Source organism: Mirounga leonina, unplaced genomic scaffold (genome assembly GCF_011800145.1).
Source record: "Mirounga leonina isolate KUSES-001 unplaced genomic scaffold, KU_Mleo_1.0 Mir_180, whole genome shotgun sequence".
Lineage (NCBI taxonomy): Eukaryota > Metazoa > Chordata > Mammalia > Carnivora > Phocidae > Mirounga > Mirounga leonina.
The window spans coordinates 9,322,828-9,342,906 of record NW_023270469.1 but is presented as its reverse complement, the minus strand read 5'-3'; the positions used below and the strand labels follow the sequence as shown (position 1 = coordinate 9,342,906).

Here is a 20,079-nt window from a genome sequence, read left to right as displayed (position 1 = left end):
TTGTTTCTGTTTTGTTTTTGTTTTTCTGAAATATAAATGTGAATGAACAGAGCAGAAATATCCTGCCCATATGCCCAGTGTCCAGGATAGGGCTTGTGATTTGATGCTTGTTGTTAGGATTTTGGAGAGAATTTTTAGCAGATCTGGGAACATACCTTTGAGCTCAGTGGGGAAAAAAATGTCAATTCTTCCCACCCCAAATGCCTAAGAATTTGCATGCTTGGAAAGTGTCTAGAAAACCCCAATTTCAATTTTTGACTGGTTTTTACAAACTCCTAGGGATTCCAAAATGTATTTCAAAAAGGTTCAAGTAGACAAGTGGAATTGTGGGAGCCATTTAGTGCGGAAAGTGTGATGCTCCTGCAAGTTAGATCATTTAATACTAGACACGTTTTGTAAGGAGCAGTGTTATCAGATGCTCACTGCTAAGTCCATTGTCATCCTTAATTCTACACAGTTTGGGACTCGTTGGGCTGTGTGTTATCTGTATCGTTATCAAATGTTCTGTGTGATAAGCAACACACACTTTAAGATATGGTCTCATGTTCCTTTTTCTCTTACATTCACTGGAATCTGTAAATCATAACAGTTACAAGACTGTCAGACTTTAGGAAGCACACCCAATTTTCTTGACTGTGTTCTAAAACAAAGGTCAGTAAACTGTGCTATGCTGGGAGGAAATCCAGCCCAGTGCCTGTTTTTCTAAGTAAAGGTTTTTCGGAACGTGGCCATGCCCATTTGTTTACATTATCTACAGCAGTTTTTGTTGTCATGCTACAAAAGTTGAGTAGCTTATATGGCCCACAAAACCTGAAATATTATCTGGCCCATTCAAGAAAAGCTTTGCTAACCCCCGTTCTAGAGGACTTATGTCCATTTGGGAAGAAAAGTCTGTTCCACTAGATCAGAATGAGCAGGTGGTTTGATTGGTATCTTATTTCCACACATGTGGAAATGATTGAAATTACACATGATTTAGTTATCAAATTTGGTTAATCCAAAGCCTGGGGCATGGGAATAGAGGAGAGGTTGAAGTTAGCTGTTTTTTTTTTTTTTTTTTCCATCATAAAGTTAAAATTTTAATGGTCAAAGTAAAACAAAAAAGTGTAAAAGATTGCGGGTTTATAGAAGGAAGAATGTTCTTAGGAGTAAGTTGTGTTTGGCCACACCAAACTCTTCTGGACTCAGGGATAATTTCAGGGTTGGGAAGGAAGTTCTGGTGCCAAGACAATATTACTATCTTGTAAGGAGAATTGGCTTATCAGGGTGGAGGGAAAACTGAAATCCCAGTTCTGTCAGCTACTAATTACATGATTTTTGATCCCGATTTTTCATACTTGCTTAGCCTTTCTTTTATTTATGAAATACTGACAATTAGGTCTACCTTGTAAGGGCTCCACAGGGTAAAATGTGGCAAAGTTTATAATTGTCCCTTCCCTAAATCATATCAAAAGAGTTCAATTCACAATGAGTGTTTGCCTCATGGAATGGATTTTGTAATGGATTTATAAAGGGGAAGGATATGTTAAGGTTCTACACGTGTGATGACAGTTGACACTTGGCCTAACTAGAAAGTATGATCCTCAGCCATAATGCCCCCATGTCCTTCTGGGCGTTGCCTTGTGGGCCTGGTACCCCAGGAAGGAGTGCAGCCTCAGAAAACCAGAGCTTGCCTTTAGGAAGAAGGAGCAAATGTACCAGGGCCTCCGTTTACAGAGGTGAAACTCTGGGTCACCCCATCACACTGTAACAGCAGAAGCCCTGCCTATAGGGAACATGTGTATTGTCAAGCCAAAGGGAAAGGGGAAGATGCTGTTTATAAATATTGAAGAGGCAGAGAGAGCGTGCACTAAGGCCGGGATGCTTTAACATGCATGCCATTCCAAAGTGGCTTCTAATGGACATTTATAAGGTGGTGTCCCCCGCACTCCCCCTCCCCACTCTAATGCTGTCTGAGATGCTCTTCTGAAAACATGCAGTCTGTAACTTAGTTGGCTTTTAACAGAATTACCCAATGTGATTCATTCGTCCCATTTGGCTATGAGAGAGGAGACCACAGAGCAAGTCAGATGTGCCTGTGGCCATGTGCCGACACCCAAACCAGCCTGCTTTGTGCCCCAGGAGGACAGGACATCCGTTCACTGTTTGGACTGTGTGTGCAGGTGTTGGCCTCACTCTGACGCTCTGCAAGGCTCCCCTGTCCTCAGCTTCTATTTGGACTTCATTTCCTGAAGCCATCGTGGTTCCGCTGTCAGACAAGTCCTCACAGGCCCACCTCACACACACTCTCTCTTTCTCTCTTTCTCCTTGGTAGCAACTACCATGAAACTATCTGGAGTAGCCAACTTGAGTGGAAAAGCAGTTATCATTAATCTGATATATCCTACTGGGCTGAATAGTTCTGAATGAATTCAGAAGTCACAATGGCTATTGTCTCTCAAAGACTTTTTCAGACTTATTATATGCTATTTGGGCTCCAGAATCCATTAGTGTTTTTCAGCTCTCTGATGTGCCTGATTTCATTGCTGCTTCTTTCATCCCCGAGCACGTGTCTTTCTTGTAATGTCTCGGTAGAAACATTGTGGAGCAGTCCACACACATTGACATTCTGGCTCTTCTCTTGAGCTCCTGGCTTGGCAGGGGCTTGATCGGCCTTTCCAGGGGAGACAGAGAACAGTTTTACCAAAGGATTTCCAGTGTATAACACAAATCCACATGAATGGCCCCGATCAGCAGGTGGCTGTTGTTCACTTGGTGAATAAGTATCCCAGCTTCTTTCACCTATGGTCCCCTTGGCCCTGGGAAATCCTTATGATCTACATTCCTCTTATGGAAGGAGAAAGCGTAGTCGGAAGGAGAAAGAAAATACCACCTAATTCATAATAGGGAACAGCCCAGGAGTTACATACCCTTTCCCTTATAGGCCTTTGGTAGAAGCCTGGATGCCCCACCCACCTCCATGCATGCTGGGAAATGTAGTTTCTGGCTGCATTCCCATCTCTGCAAACCCCACACTGTGGAAAGGGGAGAGCTAGTTTGAGGGATGCTAGTTCTCTCCACGGTGTATCTTCACTATACAGCCTAGAGGTGATTTTTAGATTCTAGCCTGTTGGTTTTTGCCTTTTAATGTGTGAACTTAAGTACATTTATATTTCTTGTGAGTATGGTTATATTAATACTCATTTCTAAATTTTATTTCATGTTTCCTCTCTACCAAGTGTTTTACTTTATTATTATATTGAATTCTTTTTGGATACTTTTTTGGATCGATCCAGTTTCTTTATATCCCATGCACCTCATACATCATTCCCTCCCCTGCTGCTGGTTTGGAAGCTAAAGATCCTCCTTCCTCCCTCCCTCTCTCCCATTCTCTCTCTCTCTCTGTCTCTCTCTCAAAGTCATTCTTGAAGTTTTTACATAAATGCCTAAATTTTCTTTTACAAGTGTAAAACTGTGCCTCTCATGTTCAGCAGACCGTACATGATTTAACGACTCAATGGAATCTCCCTCCTATAAAAAATATCTTCCTTGTTGTTGCTGTTTCAGTTCTTTCTCCAAGTCCTTTTTAAGTGTAATTTATCTGGTCTTGCAGCTCATGTAAAAGATGCACAGCATTTGGAGATCACTTGACTATGACCTCTCTTTTGTGTGTGTTGTCATCTGTTTCTGCTTTATGGGTGTTCTGGTTGGAACCTAGAAGAGGCTGCTTCGGCACATGCCACTTCAAGCAGGATACCTCATTTTTCTCCGAGGTGTGTGTGTGTTTTTTATCTTTTCCATATTATCTTTTGAAAGGTTTCTCCCTTTGGATTCATCCATAAATTAAAAATAATCATCGTGGTCACTTCTCAGGCGCAATGATACTGTTCCATGTTTACTGCATGCTTTGCATACCGAGTTCATCTCCATCATCCAGCAGTGTGGCCGAGCCTGCCGGCATGAAGCCCCAGGAGAAATGCCCGGCTTCCCAAATGGCTTATGGGAAGTCGTTGCTGCTAATATCACCATCCTCCTCTATCTCTGCTTTTGAGTTTGTCCCAAGTTTGGTGGTCGATTACTCGTTCATTCATTTCCTCAGTTAAAGCCTGTCTCAAAAACCTGCTCCTTGCCACTTGCTGGGTACCAGGTATGTTGAGCTCAAGATATAAAACTTTGCATTTTAATTTACTATAAATGTCAGTGTGAATTATTGGTTGTTTGGGTTTTCTTTCCTAGTCTCCGGCAGCGTTCTTGGGAATGGAAATTGTTATAACCTATTTGGAGGACACCCAGCAAAATTCATCAAAACTTAGAACATGGGCATCTCTTGATCTGGCAATTCTGCCTCTAGGAGTTTATCCTATCGAAGCTATTCTGATGTTGCAAAGTACAGGTACCGCAGCTTGGCTTTCAGTAACAAAAAACTGGCCAGGGCATAAAATAATACTAATTACAACAAGAGCAATGGTCGATGCTCCCAGAACATCTGCATAAAGTGCTGCCATGGCTGCTGTCTCACTGATCCTCATAGCAGTGCCAAGGAGGAGGGTCTTCCGTGATTTCTGTCCTTACAGACAGGGAAGGTTAGACATTAGGAGTTTAAGCAGTAAGTTCACAAAGCTAGTGAAGGATGTGGAGGGCTGCGTCCTCCTAAGTGGATCAGTTTTTAATAAATGATTGAGCAGCCCCTTCAATGGCCTAAACATACTGGTTGGAATACGTGGGAGTAGAGCTCTACTCTATTAAGATAGATCCAATTATGTATGAGTGAGGAAAAACAATATTGTAAATAACGCATGAGCTACAATGCCGTGTTGGTAGGAAAACGTTGTTGCGCGGTGTTTTTAGATGTGTGGAAATTATATTCGGGAAGGATTTGTGTCAGGCTGTCACTCTGTTTATCTTAGGGTAGTGGGATTTGGGAGTTGTTTTCACTTTGTAAAATTCACTTGTGCATTATTTGTACTTTCGTCACTGAGCCAATATGATTTGTACCACCCATGATATATTTAAATAACCGAAGACCACTGAGCTTGGACCAGAGATCCTCCCACCAAACTCACACATGCAAGTTGGCACTGTTGACATCCGGGGCGAGTTGTCAGAGGCCATCTGTGTATTGTATGTGTGGTAGCATTCCTAGCCCCTACCCATTAGATGCGGGAACACCAAGCTGTGGCAGCCAGAACTTGTCCAGACCTTGCCAGATGTCCCTTCAAGGGTAGAGTGCCCCTGCTTGAGAACCCTCGAGATAGATGCTGGCCAGTCCGTGCGTCGTTCTCTCCACACTAAGGGTTGTCATGACAATCACGTTTCTCCATCCAAGGTTCTCCAGACTTCTCGAGTCCTTCCTGGGGAATTCAGACTGCTCAAAACCATAGCGGACAAATCTTGCTTTTCTCTTTCTGTTCAGTTTAACTGAGCGCTCTTGACTTGCCACCAGATAATCAACGGGCCCCAGATCTCTGTACTTTCAGCAAGGCGTCTCCTTCTGAATAGAGGAGGGGGGAGGGCACTGAGACTTCTTTTATCGGTGACTTCCCCAAAATAGGGTGTTCTAGTGCTTAACAAGTTTCTTTAAGAACACAGCTATTAAATATTCAAAATATATAGCCTGTTCCTGTTGAGAAGATAATTATACAGTAAATTAGCTCATGTCCAGTATGTTGCCTTTTAAGCACATCTTTGATGTTTCCAGTACTTACATAAGATATAGGGCCTGTTTATTAAGAGTCTTCAACTGTGTATAAAACTAGAGCAGTCAAAAGTAATGGTGTCTGCTGAAGGATTCTTTATCATATGAATTTACCTTTAGTCATCTATTATTTATTTCAGCTATTTTATATGCCATTATAATAAATATTATGACAGAGAAAGCTTTTATGCTTCAACTTATTGTAGTACTCTTTACTTGCCTGCAATCCTTCAGGAAAATGTAACCATGCTTTACCTATAGTTAACGTAAATCATCACTTGTATTAGAATGAAAAATTCACTATGAAAAAAGGCTCTTTCTTCAATAGCAAGGCATAAATGCACAATCATGTTGACTGCCAAACTCCTGTGCCATCCTCTGTCCTTCCTTAAACTGTTTTTAAGCTGCAAAGTGAATGCATTGCATAGAAGGAAATTGGAAGGTTTTCGAATATTTTCACTCTCTTGTTAGTTTCTGGCAAGATAAGCATTTTTTATCCAGAGTGCAAAATATTGCCAATTACTGTCTAAGCATTTTTAATAGTTTTGCTTTACGTGGCACGAAACTCATACACCAGATTAAATAAGCTGTTACCCAGTGCAATTTCTCCTTGAATCAGCCTCACAATTACCTATAGATATTGATACAGTTATTTTATAAATTGAGTTCCAGCAACACAAGGCAAAAATTTTGACCTGTGTATAATGAAGAAAAGAGTTGTCATGATTTTCTTATTAGGGATGTTTGTGTATTTTGCAGGGGAGGGGAGGGCAGGGTTAGGCGGTGCTCGTGGGGGCCCTGGAGTAGGGGCTGATGCCGATGGTTGACCTCAAGTTTAGGAATGACAAACTCAGCCCCTGTCCCCCAAGGCTTTACAAAAATCCTGGGCTTTGCCTAGGATTGTTTTTGGTTTGGTTCCCTACTTGGAGATGTTGAATCTCCTCTAAGGGTATTTTTCTTGTTAAATGCACTGTAGTATGTAGACTAGTGCATTGTTTAGAGCCATAAAAGAGACTCTCAGACTCTCTTTTTCTCTTGGGTGCCCTGTCAGGAAGAGCATTTATCAGTGCATCCTTCTAATGTTTAGGTTTGGCCAATCCTGGGCAAATTCCTCATTGTATTTACTCACGATCTGGTGTGGGTTGTTTGACTGAAAGATACCAGAGCTGAAAGTAGATGCAAGAATCTCTCCACTTCCCTGTTCCCCAGTGAAGAGGCTGCCATTCGCTGCCACCATTAACATCACTTAAATAATAGTGGAGAAATTAGTGCTATGAAGTCCCACATAGGATATTGATGAATTATTAAACCAGTTTAGTTAGGTCTTTATTGTAGTTCAGTGAATAATGTCATGTCAATAGTATGCTCAGCGCCAGTGCCTCTTGCTGTTGTAAATGTGACAACTCCTATTTAAGGTTTCAGAACATAAAATCAGGACTGAGAGTATGTAAAGTGGAAGGGTGAGAGACATCAGCATAATGCAATTAAGGCCCATTGGATTAGAATTTGCAGGATGCCATTAGCAGTAAGCTCTGAATGTAGATTATTGCCTTGGTTACATTTTCTCCTTCAGCAAGAGGCTTCTCTTGTAAATTCTAAATGTTTAAAATAAATATGATATAAAATAGACACAAATAAGAATATATAGATGATGTTAATTTCTTTATAGCTTCTTGGTGTTATATGTTGAGGAATACGATGACAGGGGTACAGCGCATTGTGGTATCCAGCCAAAACATGAGCTCTGGAGCTGCTCTGGAGTTTTCCGTTGGAAACCTGGGTCTGTGTCTCACTAGCTGTGCCACTTTGAACTTTTATCAACCTCTGTTTTCTAGTCTGTAAAATGGGGGAAATGATACACACTTCAAAAGAGTTTTCACATTACTTTTAAATGAAAAGTAAAATGCCAGGCATATCATAGGTGCTCATTATTTTTTCAGCTTTTATAATCAATGAATATATGTAAATGAGAACTTTTTAAAAGGGAAACACAGGCATGAATTCTTCTATTAGTGTAAGAGAGAGGTAGCCACACACCCATCAAATCCTCATAGATTGGCACCTTCGAGTTAGGATACGCAATAGCTAATTGCCCTTAAACAGTAAATCTTGTATCTGCCATTGCATGTGCTGAGTCTCCACTGCTGAAGGAGAATTTCCTCTGGGTGTGCTGGAGGCTCAGCACATCTGGGTTTCTCCATCCTTCTCCCTCCAACTGTACTGTGTATATCTTCTTTTTGACCAACTCAAAGGTGTTGCTTTCACCACAAAATGAAGAGCTGTTCTCACTAGAGCTGCTGCCCTAGGATTGCGTCAAAAGTGTGTGTGGTCAATCTGAGTGGAGGAAGAAAAGGTCATGTACTAGCTGAGAGCATTTTGAAGTATACTTTCCTGATTGCACTGAATATGCCCCAAAATACCCAATGGGTCTTGGTTCCTATACCAAATACTTTTGACTCATTACAGGGAGAAATCAGACTGTGGGGCAAACACATTGATATACTCCCAGCTAATTCATAGGCAGTTTATAAGTAATGATGATTTTTTAAGTAAAAGTTGTTTTTTAAGTATGGTTGGCCACTTGAATTATTTATTATACAGTTTTCTAAAGGCCTGTTGGCATGAGATACTACCTTTTTTGTTCTTCCATTGATGGTAAGCAGATCATGGGTGAGATCTTTCTCCTTACCTGTTGCAATGATGGCGGGGGGAGAAGAAAATAAAGGAGGTGGAATCCATGGAATATATGTATTTACCATTAGAGGCAAAGTTAGTGAATGAATTCAAGCTTATAAATGTTGTCTCTGTTATTGTTGACCAACAGCAGGGCCGCATGCTGCTTCTTTATGAGGCACTTACAGACCTGGTGGTTTTCCCCAGGGTTGGCCTTGATGAGGGCCTCTGGGCGGTGGCGGAGAGGATCGAGGGGGAGAGGACAGGCAGGTTGTGTGGGCATTTTGGAGTATAGAAGAGTGATTATGATCATGGCTTGGTGTGAACCTTGGCTCTGCCACTGTTAACTGGATGAAGTTGTGCAAGAGCTTTCAGAACTTCAGTTTCTACGTCTATGAAATGGTGGGTGACAACTGCCCCCCTTGGGTTGGGGATAGGTAGGGATAGAAGGTGCTCTGGGGCAAGGACTCATATGGCCAGTATTCTGAGATCACTCCCGTTGGCCAGTTATGTCCCTTCAGCCCTTGCAGTGAAGAGTGAAACGATTTGGTGCCGATGATGAAAATAATGATGGGGCTCCAGGGTGGCTCAGTCAGTTAAGTGTCTGCCTTTGGCTCAAGGTCATGATCCCAGGGTCCTGGGATTGAGCCCCGCGTCGGGCTCTCTGCTCAGCAGGGAGCCTGCTTCTCCTTCTCTCTCTGCTTTCCTGTGTCTACCTGTGCGCTCTCTCTCTCAGTCAAATGAATAAATAAAATAAATAAATAAAATCTTAAAAAAAATGGTGATGGTGATGATGGTGGTGGTGGTGATGATGATGATGATGGTGGTGATGGTCATGATGGTGCTGACAGTGGTAAGAATGACAACAAAAACACTCACAATAAGGACATTCATTGCTAACAATTACAGAATACTTGCCAAGTAGTCAGGCACTAGTCTAAGTGCTTTGCATATATTACCTCACTTCTGGTAAGGCCCCTGTTGACTTCTGTTGTATAGAAGGGAAGGCTGAATGCACAAGTGGGAGACATAACCCTTACCGTCTGGTCCGTGCTGGACTCAGGTGGTACAGCTTGAGTCCATGGCCTTCACCAACACCTTTAGGTTCAAATCACTTACTGAATTTGGAAACTGGATTACTATGGGCTCAGGGGGATTCAGCAAGCCCCCTTCCTCCTCCTTTGGGGTCAGGTATCATCCTCCATTGCTGAATTGTTATTCAGACTTTCTCTGAGTTACTTACGTTAATTTTATGAAATAAAGAAGGGAGACCACAATTACTAATATGCTTTATTATTGAAAAACACGTTTTAGCAGTGGCCTTCCAAATAATGATTATTGTAGTTATTATTTAAGTGTCCCAAGCCTTATATACAGCATATCTCATTTTTACTCTAACCGCACAAGGCAAATGCCCATTTTCCACTGAGGCAGCTGAGGCCGAGAGCATTCACAGAGCTGTCCTGACATCATGCTGCTGTTGCTGTGGTCACGCTGGGCTGTGGCCACAGGTCAGCCTGGCTCTGCTGTGGATCACAGTGTCTCCCCACTTCTCCGTTTAAATACTGCATGGTCCCCATATGGTTCACATATGACATCCGAGTCACACGTGGCTGGTTTGTAGTCATAAAATGATAGGAGAGATCACTCTTCTGTAGTGGCAGCAAGCAGTCCCTTTGGTTGGGCATTTTCAGACCCTTGAATCACGAGGCAGATTTTGGAACTTGATAAAGAATAAACCAATAAGACTTGGTCTCTTGAGGGTGTCCGTAAACTGTGCCACCAGCAAGTGTCCTCAGATCCCAGGGAAATGGAGGAAGAGTATGTGGGTTGCTTAATTACTCTGCTTTTCTGGCTGAGCCCCGGGTGTCGGGAGCAGGTGGGCTTCTCAGCTACTTAGAAGTTGCCTGATGCTTCACGTGTGGGATGCCACCTGTGCAGTTCTGTTTTAAAATAATGGGTACTAGCATCTGTATACATAATTTAAAATAAATTTACATTCTTATTCTGCCTGAGATGAGAAGATTGTGTACTGGTGTGATTAGAGAGAAGAGTGAGGATTTGGAGAAGGGTTGAGAGAGGCATTTTATAGCATTTTTAGATTCAAAGCTCTTGGTATGAAGTTCTTCCTGTTAAAGAAAGCTGAGTGGATGGATGGATGGATGGATGGATCTATCTAGATGGCAAAGAAGAAGCGAGGGACAAATGCAAGGTTAATAGTTTATTTTGGAGTTGTTGGGATTATGGATGCTTTTTGTTTGTCCATATTCATCTTTCTTTTCTAAATTTTTCTGTAATTAATGAAAGTGTAAAGTAGGAAGTAGCCTGAAATAACCCTAGAAAGGGCAAAGTCATGGACTGTGTGTTAGTCGTTACCGTTCTTCATTATATATACATATATATATATATATAAAATACACACATTTCCATTTCTTCCACTACATATATAGAAATACAAATTAGAAATACATATATACATATGCATATACATATATAGTTTTGAGCACATGGAGGGTTGCAGCTTCTCAAGCTAAGCATAACCACATGACTTGCTTTGCCAACAAAATCTGAGCAGAAGTGACATCTGTACTGCTGGGTGAAGGCCTTGAGATCCATCCTGTGTGCACTTTGTCACATTCTCCTCCCCACACTGTAGAGGCTAGTGATGTTACAGCAGATGGAGGCCCCATCTGCCTGGGTCCCTGGCTAACCATGATGAACATGATCCCGCCGACCTGGGATGGGCATGAAGTGTGAGTGAGCAGTGATCCTTGATTGTTTTAAGACACTGAGGTTTGGGAGCTGTTCAGTAAGGATACTGAAGCACATCCTCCTGATTGGTATGGAGGCAGTTAGGTGAGCCATACTAAGGAAGCTGGACCGTATCTTATTGGCCATTCTAAGCTACAAAGAGGTTTTAAGCTGGGACTTTGTACATGTGTTTGATTTGCCAATCCAAAGAGTAAACCCTGTCCAAAGAAAGCCCAAACTTCTTATGTTCTAGATGGCAAATGCTAATTTAACACCTCTTAATTAAAAAAACCCACCGGTTCTATAGTGGTGGTGGAACAGTCTGTATCTTGAATGTGGTGATGGTTATATGAATCTGTATATAGAATAAATTGTCATAGATTTATACACAAAGATATTCCAAATAAAAGAAATTGAGTACATCCCCAAACTGGTAAAGCCCAGGGAATGTCTGTGGTCTAATGAACTGTGTTTGCACCACTGTCGATTTTCTGGTTCTGATAATGTGCTATAGACATGAGTAAGATGTCACCATTGTTGGTGCTGGGAGGCGGGGCACTCTTGGTGTTATTTTTGCCACTTCTTGTGAGTCTGTAACTGGTTCCAAATCGAAGTTAACAACAACAGAAAGTTTATGAGTTAAACCAGGGAAGTGCATTGTGGTCAGTCCCAGATTCCTGGCCAGACGTGGCAGGAAAGCTCACACAGGCGGACAGAGCCTCTTGCCTCCACCTAGCACGCAGCAGTTTATCCCTCAGAAATGAATGCTGTTTGCAGTGCCTTGGCCACTGTGTTCCCGTTTCAAGCACATCCCATGATAAACATGTCTATCGTGTTGTTAGGTTTGTGAGACAGTCAGAAGAGCAGCGCCCCCCCCCCAGCACGCTTGCATACGCACACACACACACCACACACACCCTGATTCTAAAAGCTGTGTGTTTTTTCTTCCGTGAACTTACCAGATTGCACACAGTTTCTCTGCATTTCACAGGGTCAGTAGCAGGAGCAGGAAACCTGATGCCGGGGGCAGGAGAACTACCTGGGTAATAGTGTGTGGACTTGAATCACTGTCCCCAGGAGCCTAGGAACCCACAGCCTGTGGATTAGTCTGTTGAACTAGTCAGTGGCTTAGGACCCCTTGTTCCCTCTGGATGTGTATGTTCTGATTTTGTTCTTATTGGTGGTGGCAGCTCTGTACTTTATTTTAAAGCGAAGGGGGAGGACCAAAAGACAACTTACCAGTTGTAAGTTACACATACAGAAGGATGTACTGGCCCACTTGGCTGAGCCATCATTTTCTTTGGAAGTTGCTTTGGGGTCACCATCTGGGAATGTTCTTCCTGTTTTATTAGTGAAATATGTATATGCATTTTTGTGATATGTAGCCTGCATATCCCGTGGGGTTTCCCTAAGGGGCTTGGCTGAGAGGAACGATGTCTTCACCGCCGCCTCCCCAACAGAATGAATATCTGGCTTTCCTCTTGTGATACATTCAAAGTTCTGTAAGATTCTCTGTGTGGCATTGAGTATCATGCTCTAAGTGAAGTAAGGCTGGGTGGGGTCAGAGGGGGTAGAATGGGGGTGAAAGGCCACTTTATTCGCTATGGGGACTAAAAGTTAGCCATTGACAGACTTGGTACGCCAAAGAGATTTGAGTCATCGAACAGTTATCAGCCATGCAGACAGAACGTGAGTGGGGTTTTTCTCCTGGTCTGGAGGCCCAGGCTCTCTACACGGTACAACCTCACTCAAATGCGTTAATTTCTGCTGTTGGTGGTCTCTTTCTTTGTAGGACAAGGGGTGTGACCCCAAGTCACCATGGACCCTCCCGCTCTACTATTCTCTGGTCTTAGGAAACTCCTAACAAAACCCATGTGTTGGCACTTAACCCTCTTCCTGGCACAGGTTAAATGCTTCTCCTTCTTCCAAAATCGGCACATTTGTGCACCTGCCACTGTTACCCAAGGAAATTCAGTCTACATTGGTCAACTTGCCTTCACCACCTATATGCCTTTTAGGGTTTGGGGTAGTCATTTAATCACCTTACACCCTTTTCCCTAAACCCGGGCTCTGTTAGGAGACATGCCCTGGATCCTCTGGGATCTAACAGTGAACTGGTCCGATGCGGTCTTCATTAATATCATTCCATCCACCGTTCTGCACTGTAGCTCACCCAAACCACCATTTGTTGCAGACCGGAAGGAGTTTGGCACACTAGATATCTTACCTACTTCTAGTCAAGTTTATTAAATACCTTCTCTCTTCCAGACTGGATGTTAGGTGCTTTACACTCATTCTCACAAGTCTGTGAGAAGATAATTAATATTTTCCTTTTATAAATGAGGAACTGAGGCTCAGAAATGTTAAATGGCCCAAAGTCAGTTGGCCTCCCAGCTGCCTGATGCTTATTATTCAGGTCTTGGGACCTGAGTTCCAGCCCAGGACTTAGGCGGCCAATTCAAACTGCCGCAGATATCCTAAGCATCTCAGCATAGCTTGGGCCTCTCCCTGAATAAGACTACTGAGGTGGAGAATGTGCCGTTTGCATCCCCCTTCATACCATTCGTCTCCCAGTCTCACCGTAGCATTTCCCAGGCTCGCCGTTTGTTTTCTGGGACTTTCCTTACCTGAACAGGCAGGTGGCCCCAGCATTCTTGGCTGTACATGCTTTGGAGGAGATAGGTCTAAGAAGTGATAGTATTTAATTGCATACCCTGCAGGCCAGCCAGACTTAAAAATCGGGAGTGCCCCATAAACATGGGGCATGTCTGAAAGGCAACCCTCATCTTTCCAGAATTGTGCTAGGACACTGTCCAATGGAATATGATTGCTTCAAATCCTGATGCTCCTGGCCTTCTAGTTTCTGTCAAGGAGGGAACGTGGGCTTTGGTGTCAGACTGACGTGGTGAATCCTTGCCTCCAACCCTTCTTAGCTCTGGAATCTCTTACAAGAGACCACATGTAAAATAGGGAAAGTAGAACCCATTCAGTTGTTGTGGGGATGTGACAAGATGGTGCATGTAAGCGCCCAGCCCACGGTCAGCCCTGAACATACAGTAGTCATTCTTATTATCCACGTGTGCCCCACCTATTTGTAGGGTTTTCTGGGTTGTGAAACCAGAGGTCTCTCTGGGATCTAGGTCACTCAGGGTCCATTGGAATAAATGAGTTTTGCCTGCTTTTGTACTTTCTCTAAATGAATCATCTTTAATTTTTGACACAGGCTCAGTGGAATCATTTCAGAACCTGGATGGCAGCTTTTGAGATGAAAATATCATCTACTGAATTCTTGCAAGAGCCAGGCTTTGTCCTGGCATTCCCCTATTTTTACGGGGTTTTTTTTTTTAGGACGCAGATTGAGAGGAGATATGTGAGCCTGAAGACCCTTTGGAGCCTTCTCTGTGCGCTGAGTGAGACAGCACAACCCCAGCCTGTGGTTTTAGTAGATTCCCAGTCTCACATCCTCCCAAACTTGGCAGTAAAAGCCCTGTTCTTCCATTCATTCCAATGATTTATATTCTCTCTGGGCGTCTAATATTAAACAGGGGAATTCCGACATGTTCCATAACACATTTACTGTAACTTGATACCATGAACTAAACTTGCTGTTATTTATCATTTCTTTTTATTTTCTCTCGTTCCAGCACAAAGCCAAGGTAGAAGCAATGACCCTGGACCTCGCTCTGCTCCGTAGCGTGCAACATTTTGCTCAAGCGTTCAAGGCCAAGAATCTGTGAGTGTTCCAGTGGAGGGTTATAGATCATAATATCTTGCTATTGTAATGTCTTTATCAGATGAACACAATTGGGAGAACACAAATGCGAGGCTGTTGTGTTGTCCTGGTGTCCAACAGCAGGCTCATTTATGTTGGCCCCGTTAAGGTATACCATATTTTCTTGACTTCTTGAGTCACCCTCATTATGAGATGTGTCATCAATCTAATAACAGCTCCCCCAATAAAAAAGGAAAGACACTATTCAAGCACTAGTAAGAGTGGCTAATAAAAGCGAGCTGATGCATCTGTAGGATGCATCCTGATTACTCACATTTTTGCAGTGCATCTCAGAATCAAGGAAAAGCATATTTTAACTGCGACCAGGAACGAGTAGCCTTACTTATCCAGTTCTCCAAGGGGGCCGAGAATCAGAGCATGAGGAGGTTCTACCATTTCCACGTCTGCAATGACTTTATGTTATGTGTGAACATGGCTGCAAAACATGGACCCACGTTGTGAGACAGTTATTCCTCTTTCCTTCTCTTTTGGTCTTTCAAAATGCCCGAAGGAGGAAGCCTTCGCTAGGGGCTGGCAAGTGTTTATGCCACCTCCCTTTCTTTTTTTTTTTTTTTTAAAGATTTTATTTATTTATTCATGACAGAGAGAGAGAGGCAGAGGGAGAAGCAGGCTCCCCGCAGAGCAGAGAGCCCGATGCGGGACTCGATCCCGGGACCCTGGGATCAGGACCTGAGCCGAAGGCAGACGCTTAACCATCTGAGCCACCCAGGCGCCCCGCCACCTCCCTTTCTAACAGAGAGAGCAGACCTCAGACCAGAGCTGGGGAAAAACAGTGGTGGCTAGCTCCATTTTAATTACAATATTTTGTTTCCAAGTGTTTATTTTTATGGTTCCCTCATATTGAGGGCAAGCAATACTGGTTTCTCATTTAACATAGCAGTTTAAATTTCATTTAAAAAAAATAACTGCATTTATTTATTTATTTATTTATTTATTTATTTATTTATTTATTTAGTGAATTGATTTAAACACAAGGATTAAGTTAATAACAGTACAGGTGGTGCCAAGGATAAGATAGTTTTAGAAGTGGCACCAGAATGACGGAATTTGGGAGAATGCTGATAAATGACAGTTTGTCTTGGGGTTAGGCTATGCTGGGAGTGTTGGTTTTATGGTTCTCCTAGCAGATGACGGATGTATGGGGAGGCATTTAAACCAGATATTCAGAAAGTACTATGTAGATCTGGGCCTACAGTGCTGGCCAGTGGCCAGCGCCTCTTGAGTCTGCCTCAGTGTCTCACTCTGCTCTTTTATGCTGCAAGGAAGTCTGTTCTCTAAAGCCGTTTCGCAAGCGGCCTGAGTCCTTGAGGTTGAAATACAAAGTCAGAGTCTTGAGTGGAGTTGCACTGTCCCCGTAAATGCAGGCCGTGAACTCACCAAACAGTCGGGTCATGTCCGTAGTGAGCCAGCAGACCTGGGCAAGCCCTCTGTGTGTGCTCTCCACGGCGTCTGCCAGTTGGTGGCTGCCAGCCCCTTCTGGAGCTCCCAGTTCAGGGTACAGGGTTTTGCTAAAAGGAAAATCGCCTTCGATTTTTGCTAAAGGTCAGTTCAGGGTACAGCAATAGCTTTGAAGACATTTGCTTGTGTATAACTGCATTGCTCATTTATCCACTTGCTCATTCACTTCACACACATTCGGTGAGTGCCTCCAAAGCCCCAGCCCCTCTCCTGGGCTCTGGGAAGAGAGTGGTGTCCCCTGGAAACCCACTTCCCCTCAGACTAGAAGCTATAATCTCAGGGGCCAGCAAGCACTTTTATTGCTCAGGGCTGACTCCTCGACCTACTGTTTTTGGGCTTGTTTGGAAGGATAGTAATAATAATAATAGCAGCAGTGAGGGGTAGCAGTTCATTTATTCAGTGCTGTTATAGGCCACACACTGAGAACCCTTTGCGTGCATTTTCTGATTTGCTGCTCTTTCTTACTCTGTTATACAGATGAGGAGAGCAAGACTAGACGGGGAAGGTGGGTTATCTGAGGGCCCACAGGTGGGAAGCAGGGGGTGGGGGGGCCTGAGAGCCTCCGTGGTAGTCCCTCCAGGCCTCCTGCTCACCCACCATGCGGCCCTGTCTCTCACTAGAAATGCAGTGGAGACTGAGATCGGAGACAGTGAGTGACTCTGGCAGGGTCACTTGGCAGACTGGGAGCAGCCTTGGACTTGCCTCCAGTTCTGACTGTCACGCTCTCCCTGACCACGGTGCGTCCTCTCTGTGCTTCCTCTGGTCCCTGGCTCAGCCCGAGCTGGGAGCAGCAGTATGGCTGAGGCGCGCCAACTGTTACGTAACAGGACCATCTTCCAAGTCATAGCAGGACTGTTAGTTCAAGTAGTTCAGAAATTACCAAATTCAACTGCCTTTTGTAATCAGCAACCTCAGACTCTTGGAGAAAGCTATCCCCCATTTTGCCCTAATCCTAGATTTTAGCAAATGACTGAATTTTTGTACTTCTGCGTTCAGAAACGAAGGCGATTTTCCTTTTAGCAAAACCCTGTACCACAAACCTCTTTTTATATGTCTCTCGAGATCCAGTCTTTTACACGGCTTAGAGAAATATTGTGGTGGCGAAAATATGCATAAAACAGTGAGTGATTTTACTCTTGAAATACTGCCAAAGTGAAATCTCTCCTGGATAGGCAGATGACAGTTTAGTACTTACGGGTCTTTAGATTCTGAGCACTGTCAGAAGTGAATTTAAGTGCAGGTGGCTGGGCTGCCAAAAACCACGTGTAGCCTCCTGCTTCTCATCACCTCCCATCTTCAGACATGAAAATTTGCTTGTGTGTAAAACATAATGACAAATGAAAGAAAGCCTGCCAGTTCAGAACCAATCTCCTTTTGTGCTGTTGGACCAAGGAGAGGAAAAACCCTCACCCTGAAATTCCATGTGGACACCCCCATTTACTGTTCTGTTTTAAAGCCTGTGGGCACGCCAGAAGTATTGTCTGCCTCCTCGCTCCTGTGTGTATTTCCGCCCGGTTTGTGCTCTGGCTCATGTGTGCCTCCCTGCACTGGGAGAGGCGACGTGTCGTGTAGCCCGACACAGAGCAAGGTAGAAACAGATGCTAGAGGCAAACCCTGCTGGAAGGGGCAGCCTGTCCTACCCTCCATCTGCCTTCTAGCAGGAGGAGATGTACATTCAGCCTACTCTGGGATATCTTCTTTTTTCCGGGCCGGGGAAAAGGTGGTGGGCGGGAGGCTATTTTAGAATGAGTGCCGCTAATAATGATTAAACAAAATAAAACCTGCTAGCCAGCTTGCTTTTTATTCTGTGCAAGGCAGGGTGCTCAGCATTTATAAGTGAATTCTCATTTTAATTTCTTACAGCCACCCTAGGCCTTAGTCATTTTTCTCTCTAGTTTACAAATTGAAAGGCTCCAGTCTTTCACAGAGAGGCTAAATTGCTTTTCCAACTTCAGCCAGTGGTGGATTCCCAGTTTGAACCCAATTGTGTCTGAATCCAGAACAATCCAGGCTGAATCCATAACCGCTCTTCTTGCTACATCTCACACTTCGGTCCCACGTTTCAGCATGCATTCCTGGACTGGGATGGACCTGTGGAGGTAGTTGCTCCACAATCTAGCAGCTTAACACTATTAAAAACAAACATTTCCATGCTCTCTTTCAGTTTGTTTAAATCAGTTGCTTGTTCAAACACAATATATACGCTTCAATCTGTAGGTTTCCCCTCAAAAAAATTTTTTTTTTTTAATTAATGCAGCTTACTTGTTGACAGGGTTGCCCTTGAGAGTTTTCTCTATCCTATACTTCAGGAACTGCATCCCCGTGGTGCCACTGAAAATGTTCTTTTGTTCTCTTGTCTCCTGAATTTCTTGTGAAGTGTAGCTAAGTCTAGAGCTTGGTCCAATGCCCATTTAATTCTTGGGCAAGAGTGCTGCATGGGTGGTGGTGTAGTCTGCCATCAAGAAGACATGCGTGGCTGCTTGCCAACACCAGCTTTCCTGGGCGTGGCACACCCTGACTGCTCCATTCTTCTGCCCACTTCCTCGTGCATTCATTCATTCGGCTCTTCTCCTCGCACTCTTCTGGGTGGTCAGGCCAGGAGTCCTCTGCCTGCTTCCAGGCAGTTCTCCCCAGAGTTAGTGGTGGTAGTGGTCGGCCAGTGTGTCTCAGGTCAGGTTATGTTGGGCATTACTGGAAAGTTCCAAGCCCGAGCCTGTGGTTAAGTCCCAACCATACTGAATTTTGAAGGAAATTTTGTTTAAACTGCAATCCCGGACAGCAGCCAGACCCCACACTGCCTGGCGGGCGGAGGCATCCATCAGAGTATGAGTAGCTGGGACCTTTACTAATCATTCAGACCAAATACTGACATTTTTCTAATGCACTCTGCAACCATAGTCCGTTGTTTGGGGCGCTTTTGTACATTTTCATTCCTAGTTTCTAGCTGCTTAGCTCACTGAAACATGCATATTTTGAGCAGGGCCTGGAACAGTTTGACAGTTACTAGAACCAGAAGCTCTGTAGATATTTTTCCTTTTTTCAGAAGATATTACAAAGTTTGAGTTCTGGATATTCCTGAAATAATGGACATCTGGATTCCAATCCTTGAGTTTTGAAAATTGGTAATGGCACTTAACACAGGAAACTCTTGGCTTGGATCCCAGGTACCAATCAACTCTTACAATGTTGACCAAGGGTTTTGATTTGTTCTGGAAATTAATTGAAATCGATACTCAGTTCATATTAAAATAATATATACAATTCTGATGGTTTCTAGAACTTCATTTTTGATCATGGATTTCTACTTTGCCTTCTCAACCTTTTGTCTCTAGTATAATTTAAGGAAATTAGACTTTGTTTCATTTAGGAAATAATGTAGATTACTGATGTTTTAAAAAAAAATGCTAAGAGAACAGTTTTCTTTATTTTTTAAACATTTGAGGGGGACAATCTTTAACAAAGTTATTTATTTTTACTTTTCACTAAATTACTTTCAGAACCTGAATCTACTAACCCCAGATATAATATTCTTGGATCCTTATTCCAAATTTTGGTGTCTCAAATCCTTCTATGGAAGTGGGTGTGCCATAAATTATAAATAAATTCTACATTTTGAGGGATAAATTACCCTGAAGACCGATGTGTAAATTACAGCTTAATCTTTCTTTTTCTTCTCAGTTTAATTTTAAGAATAATGTTTTAGCCAACGTATCTGCATTACTCTTTGCTC

The 20,079-nt window shown here is 43.2% G+C and overlaps 1 protein-coding gene across 2 annotated transcripts in view; it reads left to right on the top strand.

Annotated features, from left to right (window-relative positions):
* WWOX (WW domain containing oxidoreductase) overlaps positions 1 to 20,079 on the top strand; it is a 980,179-nt gene that overhangs the window by 235,048 nt on the left and 725,052 nt on the right. For both annotated transcript variants that reach the window (XM_035025300.1, XM_035025299.1), the window contains exon 6: positions 14,743 to 14,831. In XM_035025300.1, the coding sequence (XP_034881191.1) occupies positions 14,743 to 14,831 (89 nt within the window). The remainder of the gene's footprint in view (positions 1 to 14,742; positions 14,832 to 20,079) is intronic.